Genomic DNA, 16,264 nt, shown 5'->3' with positions numbered 1-16,264 from the left:
AAATGTAGGGAAAGTGGATGCAAGATGACTCCAGATGAAACATCCAAATAGAAATAGAAAGAAAACATGATTAAAATATAGAAAAGAACATTGGTAACATTTGGGACATAATGAAGTCCTCTAACTGTAATCCTACCACTGTAGAATTGTGATCGTACAAATTGTAATACAACAAGTTGTAATCACACGACTGTAATCCTAGAGAGGATGAGAGAATTTAAAAAAGGACAATGAGCAACAATTACTAAACTGGTAGAAAAAAAAGTCCTGCATCATTAGAGAATATTAGTGAGAGACAGAATAAATAAAGGACAAAGCGAGTAGCTGTGTCACAGGAAGGTTGTTAAATACCAAGTCAAATAGGGAAAAATATCTTAAAGCAACCGCATGAATATGATAAAATTATTTTTAAAAGAGATTCTACAAAATGGGCAGCTGTTTTAAGCATAAATTATGAAGCTAAAGATCAAGTCTTTAAAGTCTCATAAGTTATTTTAAACCTATAATTATATTATCAGTGCATGCATCCTTCAAGAATGTTTTTCAACAGAGAATTAAGCAATTTTAATCAGCACCAAAAGAAATGGTTTTTGTGTAATTCATTAGATAGAAAGGCAATGACCTGTTGTATGGCAATCACAAAACCAGACTTGAGAAATAGCCACTTTGTAGACCAGTGAAAAGCATGCATGTTGCACACATTCTCCATGGGCAGTTTTAGAGTCACCACCTGTACCTGCTGCTAAAGTCATCAAACACTCTTCCTGTTAATCAAGGAACAGGTTAAATGGACACATTTCTTGTCAGGGGTCTTTATCAGAGTTGTTGGTAAAGTAAAATGACAGGAAATTCAACCCCCAAATAGAGCCAAGCACTTCTGCAGAGGCTAAAGAGACATATTTTGTAGCAAAGATGGTTTCTGGTTCCTTAGATGCAAACCATCCTGTGTCTCCTCTTATATCTATCCTGAAACTGGATGCTACATGGACTCATCCTGTTTATAAGGATTACTGAAAGTCTCTTCCATATGCATCTAGAAAAGGAGCCCTAGTTCTGCCCATAAAAGGAAGCTGCTGCACCAACCTGTGTAAAACTCACTTTCTGACTGATTTAAAGGAAAAGCTAAACTGGTAAGGGTTATCTCTTCAGGAAAACAAGCAGCAGATAGTTCAAAGGCAGCAGGAACATGTACACATGTGCCATGCCCAAAGTGATGCTTTGCACCTCAAATCAGCTGCCGAAATACTGCAATACACTAAAAACATGGAGAAGACCAAAATGTGCCTCAAAGTAAGGAGACACAATGAAAACATCATGGCTTTTACAAAGGAACAGATTGAAAGGAAAATAGGTAACATTTACCAAAAAAGGACCAGAAGGAATTGTAGAAAGAAAACTGGAAGAATATCAAAAGCCGAAGTAATGACACAGATGAACCCACAGAGAAGCTATCATTGTACATGTTATCAGTGCACATAGAACAAGAAGTTGGGAACATGGACTTCCCAGATGTGGTCGTGGTAACAAGGCACTTTGCTTAATCAAAGCTTGACTCTCCTCTCCCCCAGCAGTCAGCGCTCTAGAGATCAATGGTTGTCCTAGTTGTATTGATATTCTCCTCTCAGCAATCTGATTCATAAGTAATTCCAGTTCTAACATCATAAGAGATCTTCTGGCTGAGTGTCTGATGTATGTCTTTAATCTCCAGAACTTGGTATCATAGACTGAAAGGTTTTTTTTTCTTTTTTTGAGTTTGAGGCCAGCCTGGTCTACACAGTGAATTCCAGGACACCTGGGGCTACAGAGAAAACTGTCTCAAACAAACAAAAACAAACAAATCTTTTGAAAGAAATATAAGCCTGGGAATTATCTCACCAAAATAATCAAGACAGAGAACAATCCCAGGACACTTCATTAGATCTGCTCAGTGCACATATTACTTACCAAGAACTCTCACTATTTCAAAATGCTTTAAAGTCCTTTTTCATTTCCACTGAGGAACCAACGTCAAAAAAGAGCTTCATTTCTTCCTCTTTCCTGGAACAAGTGGATGAGAAATCTATACTTTTGTTGTGATTCACCTAACATTTTTTGAAGGTCACATTTTGTTGTGACTAGGCCATCAGTATCTATCTGTTCCTATGGCTATTGGCAAAGATGAATGAATTTGTCAGTTAGATCCACAAATATTACAAAGTAAATTTATATTTTAACAAAATTGGTATTGTAATTTTTGAAGTCAGGCGAGTTAGTAATCGAATTTAAGATAACAGTCACAATAACTTTTGTATGTTCTTTGGAAGTAGAGCCCCCAAATGAGAAGTTTTAGTATTTTTTCAAGGAGGTCTCTAACACTTTGAATATCAGCTGTTAAAACAAATAAAAAGTGAAATAAATGGATTTTAACAAGGGAATGAAAAACGAACATAATGGAAAAAGGTACATGCAATAGTGAATAAGGACGCTTGGTGGCGCTGCAGGCTAAGTGTATGAATAACAAGGAGCTCTGCAGATGCCCTGGAAGCCATAACTGAGAATCAGAACTTACACCACTCCCTAAAAGAAGGTATCGTTCACTTTGGATCTAAGGAAGCAATCTCCAGAGAACGCATAGCTCCAGCAGGAAGCCAGAGAGTAAAATTTAGTTCTGCTATTTCATTGAAACACGTGTGTGGATTCTAACACTTTAAAGACACAGAACTTTCTGGATCTAGGGTGAACAATGGAGACAGCGCTAACAAAAACGGCACAGCAAAGGCAAGTTGTTTTTCTTACTATGTTGTTGCTTTTGTGGGAGTCTGGTTCTGAGGCAATTAGATACTCTGTGCCAGAAGAAACAGAGAGTGGCTACTTGGTGGCAAACCTAGCAAAAGATCTGAGGCTCAGGGTCGGAGAACTGGCCACTAGAGGGGCAGGAATCCATCACAGAGAAAACAAAGAGCTCTTGCAGCTGGATGCAGAGAAAGGAAATCTGTTCCTGAAGGAAAAACTAGACCGTGAGGTGCTGTGCGGGGCGACAGAGCCCTGTGTGCTGCACTTCCAGATCATACTGAAAAACCCTGTGCAGTTCTTCCAAACTGAACTGCAGCTCACAGATATAAACGACCACTCTCCAGAGTTCCTTGACACAGAAATGCTTTTAACAATCCCTGAGAGTGCCCAGCCAGGGACTGTGTTTCCTCTGAAGGCAGCTCAGGACCCTGACATAGGGAGCAACGCTGTTCAGAACTACACAGTCAGTTCCAACCTTCATTTCCATGTCGTTACTAACAGTCGCTCAGATGGCAGGAAATACCCAGAGCTGGTGCTGGACAGAGCCCTGGACAGGGAGGAGCAGCCTGAGCTCACTTTAATCCTCACTGCTCTGGATGGGGGTGCTCCACACAGATCTGGGACTACCACGGTTCGAATTGAAGTCGTGGACATCAACGATAATGCTCCCCAGTTTGTACAATCGCTCTATGAGGTGCAGATTCCTGAGAATATCCCCCTTGATGCCTTAGTTGTCACGGTCTCTGCCAGGGATTTAGATGCTGGAATATATGGAAATATAGCCTACTCTCTGTTTCAAGGTGATGGAGATTCTCAACCATTTGTAATAGATGAAATCACAGGAGAAATCCGCCTAAGCAAAAAGTTGGATTTTGAGGTAACTCCATACTATAATATGGAAATCGCAGCCAAGGATGGAGGGGGCCTTTCAGGAAAATGTATTGTGGCTGTACAGGTGTTGGATGTGAATGATAACGCCCCAGAGTTGGCCATCTCCACGCTCTCAAGCCCTATCCCTGAAAACTCCCCAGAGACTGTAGTTGCTGTTTTTGGTATTTTTGATCCAGATTCCGGGGACAATGGAAGGATGGTGTGCTCTATTCAGAATGAACTTCCATTTCTTTTAAAGTCCACATTTGAGAACTATTATACTTTAGCGACAGAGAGGCCACTGGACAGAGAGAGCAAAGCTGAGTACAACATCACCATCACTGTCTCAGACATGGGCACACCCAGGCTCACAACCCAGCACACCATAACAGTGCAGGTCTCTGACATCAACGATAACGCTCCTGCCTTCACCCAAACCTCCTACACCCTGTTTGTCCACGAGAACAACAGCCCTGCCCTGCACATAGGCACCATTAGTGCCATAGACTCAGACTCAGGCTCCAATGCCCACATCACCTACTCGTTGCTGCCATCCCAAGACCCGCTACTGGCTCTCGCCTCGCTCATCTCCATTAATGCTGAAAATGGGCAACTGTTTGCGCTCAGGGCATTAGACTATGAGGCCCTGCAGGCCTTTGAGTTCCGCGTGGGAGCCACAGATGGAGGCTCGCCCACGCTCAGCAGCCAGGCTCTGGTGCGCGTGGTGGTGCTGGATGACAATGACAATGCGCCCTTCGTGCTCTACCCACTTCAGAACGCCTCTGCACCCTGCACTGAGCTGGTGCCCAGGGCGGCAGAGCCTGGATACCTGGTCACCAAGGTGGTGGCAGTGGACTCTGACTCTGGCCAGAACGCCTGGCTGTCGTTCCAGCTGCTCAAGGCCACAGAGCCCGGGCTGTTTATAGTGTGGGCGCACAATGGCGAGGTGCGCACCACCAGGCTACTGAGTGAGCGCGATGTACCCAATCACAGGCTGTTGTTACTGGTCAAGGACAATGGAGAGCCTCAGCGCTCTGCCAGTGTCACTCTGCAGGTGCTGCTGGTGGATGGCTTCTCTCAGCCTTACCTTCCTCTGCCAGAGGTGGCGCTGGATCCTACACAGGACGAAGATAATCTCACATTGTATCTTGTCATTGCCTTGGCATCTGTGTCTTCTCTCTTCCTCTTTTCTGTGCTGCTGTTTGTGGGGGTGAGACTGTGCAGGAGGGCCAGGGCGGCCTCTCTGGGAGGCTGCTCTGTGCCTGAGGGACACTTTCCTGGCCACTTAGTGGACGTCAGCGGTATGGGAACACTGTCCCAGAGCTACCAGTATGAGGTGTGTCTGATGGGAGAATCTGGGACAACAGATTTTAAGTTCCTGAAGCCCAGCATTCCCAACAGTCTGATTTCAGACAATTATATGTTGAGTAGTTAAAATTACAGAAAATTCTTAGGTGTCATTAAAAGAAGGGTAAGTTGGATGTCGATATTTTTCTGGTAGTTAGTAATATTTCCTTGAGATTACATTTTATTTCTATGTGCTTTTATTTTTCACATAATCAGTTAATGCTTCAACTGCCTCTTTTCTTCAACTGCAATCTTAGGGTATACATTCTGTCACTCAACTGTATATAGAATCTTCACTTTACTGGTGATAACTGAAATAGTTTTAAAATCTAATCTAATGTAGTGTATTTGACAAGCAATGCAGAATGCCAAACATTTTTCAAAATTTATCTGTAACAGATTTTTTTTTGATTTTCTTAGGACATATACTAACTATACAATGTGGTGGGTTTGCTGTGATGTTTGCATACATGTAGATAGTGTACCTTGTTCCTACTCAGCCCTGACTGTCAGCCTCTCCCTGTAGTTTCACAATACCACCTAGAAGTGAAAATGATTTTCTATTGTCATTCTGTGTGGCTATTGTTCCATTCATTTTCCTGCAAACAATTTAGTTTCATTCTTCTTAATGGATTAGTAAAATTACACTGTGTGGATTGTAGGTATAGCTCAGTTGGTAGCCTGTTCGCTTAGCATGCACAACATCCTGTGTTTGACTGCCAGCATCATGGCAAGTTAAACTCATCTGTGTTATATGAGTCTCTGTCTTTCAAAACAAAAAACAAACAATAAAAAACCACAACTACATTTTACAAATAAGTACATTTTCTTTATTCATCCATTACAATAATCTTAAACTGTTTCTTCAATAGTTAAGTAAAATGTTAACTATAGATGTTTTCTTTAAGAAATACAACAGTTTGAACTTTAAAAAACAACAGACTTAATCTGTCTCTTTATTGACACTTGTTACTAACATTTTTGAGACAAGGGATCTCTACTAGTTCTGGCTGTCCTGGAACTCACTATTTAGACTGAGTTGGTCTCACAGAGATCCACCTGCTTCTATGTCCTGAGTATGGGGATTAAGGGCATGCACCACTGCACCCAACAGCAATTAATACTCAATATTTTATTTTTAAAATATAGACTAAAGGGTAAAAACATTGATAAATTCACTGGATTACTTTTAAGCTTTCAGTCTTCAGGATTGTTAAAAAGCATATTCAAATAACAGGAATAAATTAAACATATGTCTTTTAAAACTATTGAGCAGTTTTTTCATATTATTTGGTGAGGTCTATTGTTAGATGCTACTTTAGTTTATAAATTTTGAGTTTTAAAAACCCATGGGATAGTTTTTAAAAGTACTATAATAAAGACAGTGTTCTGTTAAGTACTACTGCTTACTAATACCAATTTCTCATATATATGGTGACTTAGGAGGAAATATTTTCTTAGCTTCCTTCAAGGTTCCTTCAGATTGTGGTCTGACATGATTTAGAATTGCTCAGAATCTTGCTCAGGTAATAACTTTGATCCATATTCTCCCTCCATCTTTGTAATTAAAAAAATGTACAAAATTGGAATTACAGAACAACAACACTGATAAAGGTTAAGTTGACTACAACTTGGTGTTAAAGCTATTAGAAACCACAACTCCAAATAATATGACCAGTTTGAATGAAATGTGTCTTAGTTTTCTACTGCTGTGATAAAACACCATGAACAAGGCAAGAAGAAAGCTTTCTATCAAGAAATACACTATCAAAATTAAGAGAGCAATGGGCTTCAGGCAGGAATCTGACATTAGGCTAGAACAAAGAAGTAATTTCAGGCTGGAACAAAGACGTGGGCTTCAGACATAAAAATGACTTCGGGCTAGGACAGGGAAGTAGGCTCAGATACTTCGGTCATCCTGGTAAGCCCTTAGAAACAGTGATCACAGGAGTGTTCATGGGACTTTGTTTATTGCCTTGCTTGTTCTTTGACTATTTGTGTTTATTCTCTTGCTTGTTTCTTGACTATTTGCATCTATTGTATTGCTAGTTCCTCAACCTAGAACTGACCTTAATACTCGCATGTAATTAAAATGGTATAAAAGCAGAGTGGGGAAAAGAAACCCAGAAGGGTTATATTGAACCAGTCTCAAATAAAGGAAAAAAAGAAAACATTGAATAATGATAACATTCTAAGTACCAATGGCAAAAGAACAGCAGAGTGGATGGAATCAATGAATTAGAAAATAAAAAACTTCAGAAGTGCAAATCAACCGAAGCAAAGGTTAGCTTACTGCCACAATCAAGAAAACTGACAAATTACCCAGAAACAAAAGATTCAAATTACCAAAATGTGGGGTAATAGAGGGGCATTGTAACCTACACAGAACAGAGAGATTATAAGAGAATCCTCTTATGTTTCAAGGAAACTAGTTATAAAAACAAGATTAACAAAAAGAAAATTCCTAGAAACACACTGCTAAAATTGACTAGAGAAGAAATAGAATACAATAGAAAGAAGTGAGAACAGACCTGTAATGAGTTCTTGTTAATAGTAAAAAATTTTCACCAAGTTCGAGAACAAGATAACTTCTTATGCAAATTCTACCAAATATTAAGGAATTAACACCAATACTTAAAAATTTTTCATAAAATAGAGGGTCAGAAACTACTTATCAATTCACGAAGACAGTAGTAACTCCATTGTAACAAAATAGACAGATACAATACACACACACACACACAAAAACCCCGAAATACTAATCTTTAGGAGTGTCTTCAAAACTTCTCAACTAAATACTGGGATATTAATTCAATTGGCATATAACAAGATTATATATCATGTTCAAGAAAGATTACCCTAGGACTAAATCATCTGTTCATATTTAAATTAAATCAATGCAATATACCTTATCAAAATAATGGATAAAACCCACAACTATTTCGATAGATGGAGAAAAGCTCTTTAGAAAACGCAGCATTTTTCCATGATAATAAAGCACACCCAAGAGGTGGGAGCAGAATGAAAATGAAAACTCCTTCATCTGCTAAAAATGCTGCTACAAAACCCCACACATAACGCCCTCTGTAACAGTGAAAAAATACAAAATACAAAATAGTTTGATTTCACTGCTTCTATTTAACACTGTACTGGAAATTCTAGCCATTGCACATAGGAAAGTAAAAGGAACAAAATTATTCAGGTTGAGAGCTGAACAAATAATCGCATATGATGCTGTCTTATTTAAACAAAATGGCAGGGGATTTACAAAAGAGAGACTCTAAAAGCTCAGCAAGTTTGCAGGACAAAGATCATTATCCAAAAATGAAATGAAAAAAAATTCAGACTTCACTAAAGAAGTAGGAGATGTTATAGCAAGCACTGGAGGGAGTTCCTGAAAGGATTGTTAAAAGGCTTAAGTAATTACAATGTGTTCATGGACCAGAAGATTTAATTCTGCACAAATGGCTGTATGTTCAATGATCAACACTCACTACAAAATTCTAGTTAACGTTTTACAGAAATTGCCAGCCAGCTCTAAAATTCATATGAAAATTAAAGGAATCCTGATATATAAAAACAAAGTCATAACTCTTGATTTAAAGAACATTCTAAAGTAGGGATTAGACATTTGAATATGTGACTTATTACACACGTAAGTAATACAGTTTATCTAGCATATACCACTATTTAATAAAACTGTTAAGAGACCTTTATATCTTCTCAGTTATGCTTAAGGCTCTTGCATACACAATACCAGAGAGAAGTTAAAGTGCCATTTAACTCCATGAATCCTAGTCCATCTCTCTTTGTATATTTATGTTACAGAAATATTTCAAGCATCATCTTTTATTTAATCACTTATGATATAATCGACCATAAAAATCTTTCACTGTAGCAATCAATATACCTTACCGGACTCAGAAACAGTTTTTAGGTGATTTATACTTATTGTCTTAGCTAGGGTTTCTGTTGCTGTGATGAAATATTATGACCGAAAGCAAGCAAAGAGAAGGGTTCATTTACCTCCACATCACTGTTCATCATTGAACGAAGTCAAGACAGGAACTCAAGCAGGGCAGGAACCTGTCACAGGAGCTGATGCAGAGTCCATGGAGGGATGCTGCTTACTACCTTGCTTTTCTTGGTTTGCTTGGACTACTTTCTTATAGAGAAGAGGACCACCAGGCCAGGGGTGGCATCACCCAAAATGGGCTCTACCCCTATCAATAACTAATTAAGAAAAGTCCTAACAGTCTTGTCTACAACCAGATCTTACAAAGGCATTTTCTCAATCGAGGCTCTCTTCTCTTAGTATGACTATAGTTTGTATCAAGCTGACATACAAAACAGCTGGCACACATCATATTAATTTCCAGAAATATATATTTTCTGATAAACTTAGAGAAATAATCCAGAGCAAACATGTTAGAGAACGTTTCTTGATGTTTGATTATAACTTGGAACATTTGTTGGATCTAATATCATTTAAAAATACCCACATATAGATTTTTTTTTAATATACCAAGACTGAGAATGATCAACTGTAGTGTCTTACCAACAAAATTACTGATTTCTAAGTTGGTCGATATTCCTCCTGGCTGGTGATTACTTCTGATAACAGATAAAGAATTTTTAAAAATCTAATCATAGCTAAAAACGAGTATAGACTATATGCTACCCCTCACATGCATGTACACAAACACACAAAACAAGGCTGAAATTTGGATTTACTGACAATCTTGTACAAATTATTTGCCCTTCTAATTCTACTTGGGCAAATGAGAGATTGTGTAACTACTATGCAACTTCTAACTCTACTTTTCTGTTTCACATGGCATGTGACATTGGGAAAATCATTTAAGCCAAATCTCAATTTCTTCATCTATAAAGCATGTACAATGTGAAGACCAATTTCACAGAGTTGATAGGAGAGGAAATGAATTAATATGTAAAATATTAATAATTCTTCCCATATGGTGACGTATATTGTTAGTATTACTAAGATTCTATTTGTTTTTGAATTTAAAAAGGAACTGGAAATCAGTGATCTCAAAAACTCTTCATCAACATGTAGAACTGGAGTCATTTTTTTCTGAGCTCTTTAAGCCTAACTAGAACCTGCCTACTATGTTAGGAACGTTTCTATTTGTTTTGCTCAGGAGACTTCCCTTCGTTTTTTAAAAAGACAGATCCTTTGTGCTTATCCTCTTCTATATTTATTTTTATATTTTTACTGTATTTGAAGTCGGTGCCTCTGCAGGTATAAGTGGAATTAATTTAATACATTTATTTATTCAACTGATGCTTGTTCAATGCTTACTACAATCTGTTTTCCAGTTCCAGAATGAGAGAGCACTGATGTATTTTAGGAAAAACTTATTTAAAATAAATTACAAATCAATCCAATAACTTAAGGAAATGAAGTCCAAAAGCACAGAAAGTCCTGCATAAGAAAGACAAAAGATGAATTTCTGCAATTTTCACACCAGTGTAGAAAAATAGAAGCTATATTTAGAAAAATAATGTCTTTTTTAGGAATAATGTGGTACAGATTACTTGAAAAGTTTCGCATTGGTCAAAAGTTTTTACTTCAGAAGCAAACTCATCTAACTATTATGAAGTGAATTCAAAATTAAGAATTTAATTAATTTGGTTAGATTATGCAAAATACAAAAGTATTGTCAATTCCCACCAATTGGCCATGTGGAAAATTGAGTTAACTTCCTTCTTTCGTCCTACAAATTCTTCTGGCACATGCCCAACGATGAAATAACTGCCAATTATACAACTTAAATCAAGAACAACACCTGTAAACATAGTAAGTACAAGCATTTCTAACTGTTCATCTGGAAATTTTCAAAAGGTTTCCGATTTGAAAATACTGTCAAATTTTCAATATGAACGCAGGGTGGCGCTGCAGGCTAAGATTTGTCGCTAAAAGCTTCCTGGTCCTTTGTGTTGCAAGACAGAATCAAAAACACACAGAAACAGGGAACATCTGAAGGAATACCGGGCCCTGAATGGGTTTGGGCCGGGGTATACTACATGAACAAAGATTTCTCCAGCTAAGAAAATAGAATTTAGCATTCAAGGCATTCAGAGGCTGCTGAACAATTGGATATACACACTCGTGTTTCCACCATGGAGAAGCTGGAGAGAAATCATCTAAACAGGCAAGTGATTCTTTTCCTTTTTATGCTGCTTGGGGATCGGGTTCTCATGGTGCCTACTCGGTACTCTGTCTTGGAGGAATCAGAGAGTGGCTCCTTTGTAGCCCACCTGGCCAAGGATCTGGGCCTGGGATCTGGGGAGCTGGCTGCCAGGTCTGCATGGGTGGTGTCTGACTATGACAAACAGCAATTGATTCTGGATCCTGAGACTGGAGATTTGCTTCTGAGGGGGAAAATAGACAGGGAAGAGCTGTGTGGCCCTGTGGATCCCTGTGTCCTGCATTTCCAGGTGTTCCTAGAAAAGCCAGTGCAGTTTTTTCAAGGAGAATTATTGATCCAGGATATAAATGACAACTCGCCAGAATTCCCAGATAAAGAATTACACTTGAAAATACTGGAAAACAGCCAGCCAGGAACACAGTTTTCATTGAACTTAGCCCAGGATTTGGATGTGGGCAGCAATGGGCTTCAACAATACACAGTCAGCCCCAACTCTCATTTTCATGTCCTCACTCGAAATAACAGTGAAGGCAAGAAATACCCAGAGTTGGTGCAGGACAGAGCCCTGGACAGAGAGGAGCAGGCAGAGCTGAGCTTAACCCTCACAGCTCTGGATGGTGGGTTTCCACCGAGGTCAGGAACAGCCCTGGTTCGAATCCTGATCATGGACATCAATGACAATGCTCCTGAGTTTGTGAACAGTCCCTATGAGGTGCAGGTCCTAGAGAGCAGTCCCCCCAACTCCCCAGTCCTGACTGTCTTAGCACAGGATGCAGATGCTGGCAACTTTGGAAGAGTTTCCTATGGCTTGTTCCAAGCATCAGATGAAATCCAGAAAACTTTCTCGATAAACGAAGTCACAGGAGAAATACGACTGAAAAAGGAATTAGATTTTGAAAAAACTGAATCTTATCGTGTAGAAGTTGAGGCCACGGATGGAGGAGGGCTTTCTGGAAAGGGCTCTGTATTGGTCGAGGTGTTGGATGTGAACGACAACGCCCCAGAGCTGATCATATCTTCACTGGCAAGCTCAGTCCCAGAAAATGCTCCAGAAACTGTGGTTGCTATCATTCGAATACGGGATAGAGATTCAGGAGAGAACGGGAAGATGATTTGTTCTATTTCAGATCATGTGCCATTCATTTTAAAACCCTCTTACAAGAATTTCTACACTCTGGTGACAGACAGCCCTCTGGACAGAGAGAGCAGAGCTGAGTACAACATCACCATCACTGTCTCAGACATGGGCACACCCAGGCTCACAACCCAGCACACCATAACAGTGCAGGTGTCCGACATCAACGACAACGCCCCCGCCTTCACCCAAACCTCCTACACCATGTTCGTCCATGAGAACAACAGCCCTGCCCTGCACATAGGCACCATCAGTGCCACAGACTCAGACTCAGGCTCCAATGCCCACATCACCTACTCGCTGCTGCCGTCCCATGACCAGCAGCTGTCTCTCGCCTCGCTCATCTCCATTAATGCTGACAATGGGCAGCTGTTCCTGCTCAGGGCGCTAGACTATGAAGCCCTGCAGTCTTTCAAGTTCCACGTGGCTGCCACAGATGAAGGCTCGCCTGCACTCAGCAGCCAGGCTCTGGTGCATGTGCAGGTAATCGATGACAATGACAATGCTCCCTTTGTGCTCTACCCATTGCAGAATGCCTCAGCACCCTGCACCGAACTACTGCCCAGAGCAGCAGAGCCTGGCTACCTGGTCACCAAGATGGTGGCTGTGGACTGCGACTCTGGCCAGAATGCCTGGCTGTCGTTCCAGCTGCTCAAGGCCACAGAGCCGGGGTTGTTCAGTGTGTGGGCGCACAATGGCGAGGTGCGTACAACTAGGCTGCTAAGTGAGCGAGATGTGCCCAAGCACAGGCTGCTGCTGCTGGTCAAGGACAATGGAGAGCCTCCACGTTCTGCCAGCATCACATTGCACGTGGTGCTAGTGGATGGCTTCTCGCAGCCCTATCTGTCACTGCCTGAGGTGGCTCACGACCCTGCGCAGGATGATGGCGACTTGCTCACCCTCTACCTGGTCATTGCCTTGGCCTCTGTGTCTTCTCTCTTTTTGTTGTCTGTGCTGCTGTTCATAGGGGTAAGGCTGTGCAGGAGGGCGAGGGCAGCCTCCCTGGGTGGCTGCTCTGTGCCTGAGGGCCACTTTCCTGGCCACCTGGTGGATGTTAGCGGAACTGGTACTCTGTCTCAGAGCTACCAGTATGAGGTGTGTCTAACAGGAGACTCTGGGATTGGTGAGTTCAAATTCCTCAAACCCATGGTCCCCAACCTAATGGTTCAGGATACTGGGAGAGAAATTACGGAAAATCTTCACTGCAGGGATAGTTTCTTATTCAGCTAAGTATGTATTTCCTCAAGGAATGTACAAATGTTTTCTTTTAAGAAATGGTCTTGTTTAATATGAAGTTTTCCACTAGTTTAATCTGCTTATACCTTTAACAGTGCTGATAGTTTCTTTTTTTTTTATTGGTATGAACATATTAGGCTTTTAGTTGTACTAAGTACATTTCATACTTTTCTCCACATATGAATATCTCTTAGTTATTAACACTTCCACAAGCATATATAAACCGAATAATATGAAATTTTTGAATATAAAATTATCTCAAAAAACCCTTGCATTTTTGGATGTAATTGCGAATCTCTTTCCATGCAATTTCATTTTTTCAAAAGTAGATTGTTTAAATTACTTATGTTGCCTGGATTTTTCTGTGTGGGTAGAAAGTAGTGTTGTGTTATGTTCATTTCCAGTTTAAGTGCCCTGAGTAGCCAACTGGTAAGATTTAAAGTGTGTATCAATTTACACAAAGGTTGTGATACTTTTCGTTTGTGAGCACCATGCATGCTAGTAGTCCTATCACTTGGTTGTGCATGTTCTAGAAGTACTGTTGTTACAGTTTTGAATTTTTATTTGACAAAAATAAAGAGAATGTGTAGTTTCTCATCCCATTTATTAAATAAAACTGTTAAATCATTGCTTTGACATAATCTCTTTTAAAAATCTCAGAATCAGAATTATGTCCCATTCTTCTGGAAAGAAAAATTCAGAATCATTGAGTGTGTCACATGTATCCTTTTCTTTCTTCCCCATACAAAGAAGACCATTTATGGTGTAGTGTGTGTGTGTGTGTGTGTGTGTGTGTGTGTGTGTGTGTTCCAGACCTTCTCCCACCTTTCAAATTAAAAAATTTCTCTCATAGTTTAAGTATTCTGTTTGATTCTGTTCATTAGCAGGTTTCAAAACCTTCCACTTGGCATGACTTGGTGTCTTTGGATAGAGTGTATTAACCAACAAAAACTAATTTTGGTGTTAAACCATTTAATTCTGTTGTTTAGTGTACCCTTCAATTACTTTGAGTTGAACTGATGAGAAACAGTGAATATTATTTTGTTTGTTAATACATTGGAGCAGCAGCGTATTTATTGACTTGTAATCGTGGCATTCTGTTGTTTTAATAAGCCTGGTGACCTGGTTGATACCTAACTCCTTATATGTATGTAGGTAAGACTATATCAAAATTTCTTGAACTTTTGGCAGAAAAACAAGCAATTGAAAAACATCATTTATATTCTACTATTTATTATTAAATCTTATGGTCATTGTACTGGAAATGAAGTAGTTGTACTGTACCCAAATCACCCCACTGCCACCAAAGCCAAATAACAGTTAAAAGGCAAATTACGGGCAGTTTGAGTTTTTCTTCAAATGTAGACTTTAGTCATCAGTTTATTTTTTACAATGTAATACCTAAACCCCCAAATGCCAGTGAACCACACACAAGAGACCTGAAAGTAGGAATGAGACCTGTTGGAAGAGGGGCTTAGGCAGAAGAGGGATGGGATGAGAGAGAGGAGAATTGAGGGTGTAGGAAGCAGCTAACCAATATCTGGAGAGATAATGACTGACACTTGGTGCCACTGGTGAGTCTTTGAATGTGAGGAATATTCAGAGAAACCTAACCAGAGTCTGTAAGAAACAAACCACACTTAGGCGTATCATAGGGACATTGCTCAACACAAGGTCCAGGGCAGGAGGAATATTAAAGCAAGTCCATGAGATGATGTTAAAGGGGCATCAGTAAAGCCAAGAGCTGATTTTTAAACCCTATCATGGAAGCAAAGATAATGTCTTTAAATTTCTGGAAAATGCATTCCCAACTATAAATCTATTTGAAGGTTATGGAACCTTCAAAGGTAAAGCTGGGCAAAGACTAAGAGAAGTAATTGAATCACATATGCACCAAGAGAAATACTTAGTGGAATCTATTAGGCAGAAGAAAAACAATCCCAAAGGGATTTCAGAACTGTGTGGAGAAGTACAAAGTAACATAAAGGTTACAAGTGAATACTGACCAGGTGTTGTCTGTGGAAAGTGAGGATGGCGGCTTCTTAAAGTTCAGGAAACACAATAATGCAAAGGCAGAGGAACAGATGGAAAGAAAATGGAGAGAAGATGTGGAACCTTTTAAAAATTAAAGAAGCTGGGCTTGGCAGCTCTAAGGCGGCAGAGGCAGGAGGATTGCCGATTTGATTAGGTCAATGTGACCTATGTAGTGACTGTGTATACATGGCCAGTGAGGGCTACATAGTGAGACTCTGTCTCAGAAAAGACTGTCACAATTATCTATTAGTCTCACTCACTTTTCTTCTGATCTTTATTTCGTGCACTTTTTAAAATGATACTTTGATTTTCCTTTGGAAGCCTCTTAAGATTTTCCCTTTCTTTGAAATATCATTATGCTCACAAACTTATATTACATATGTCGTTACTCTTTCCTATTTCAGTAAGTATTTCTTAGGGATATTTTATATAGAAATTAAGTCTGTTTTTAGAAAAAAGGAACTGTTTCTTGTTTGTCCATTCTCTTTATTATTTCTTTCTAGAAACTTTATTTTTTGAGGTTCTCAGTCTATTCTTCATAACCCTTTAATTTTTATTTCTCTTTATTATGCCAGCCGATTGTCTCTATCTATGAAACCTCAACTTACCTGAAGTCTTTCAATCAACAAAGATGTACAAGTATCTAAGAGTTATATTTATAAATTTGGTTTCAATGATAATTTATTTCTAGCTTTCT

The 16,264-nt window shown here is 39.5% G+C and overlaps 2 protein-coding genes across 2 annotated transcripts; both read left to right on the top strand.

Moving 5' to 3' along the window:
- The first annotated feature begins 1,824 nt into the window (after positions 1-1,824).
- On the top strand, positions 1,825-5,796 carry LOC117719716 (protocadherin beta-6-like). Its single transcript, XM_034517928.2, has one exon. The coding sequence runs from the start codon at positions 2,723-2,725 to the stop codon at positions 5,075-5,077; it is 2,355 nt and encodes a 784-aa protein (XP_034373819.1). The 5' UTR covers positions 1,825-2,722; the 3' UTR covers positions 5,078-5,796.
- A 2,225-nt stretch (positions 5,797-8,021) lies between these two features.
- Positions 8,022-15,965, top strand: LOC117719714 (protocadherin beta-4-like). The gene has a single exon (XM_034517926.2). The coding sequence runs from the start codon at positions 11,134-11,136 to the stop codon at positions 13,525-13,527; it is 2,394 nt and encodes a 797-aa protein (XP_034373817.1). The 5' UTR covers positions 8,022-11,133; the 3' UTR covers positions 13,528-15,965.
- The last annotated feature ends 299 nt before the right edge of the window (positions 15,966-16,264 follow it).

The sequence above is a fragment of the Arvicanthis niloticus genome, chromosome 14, assembly GCF_011762505.2.
Source record: "Arvicanthis niloticus isolate mArvNil1 chromosome 14, mArvNil1.pat.X, whole genome shotgun sequence".
NCBI lineage: Eukaryota > Metazoa > Chordata > Mammalia > Rodentia > Muridae > Arvicanthis > Arvicanthis niloticus.
This window is presented reverse-complemented; position numbering and strand designations above follow the sequence as displayed.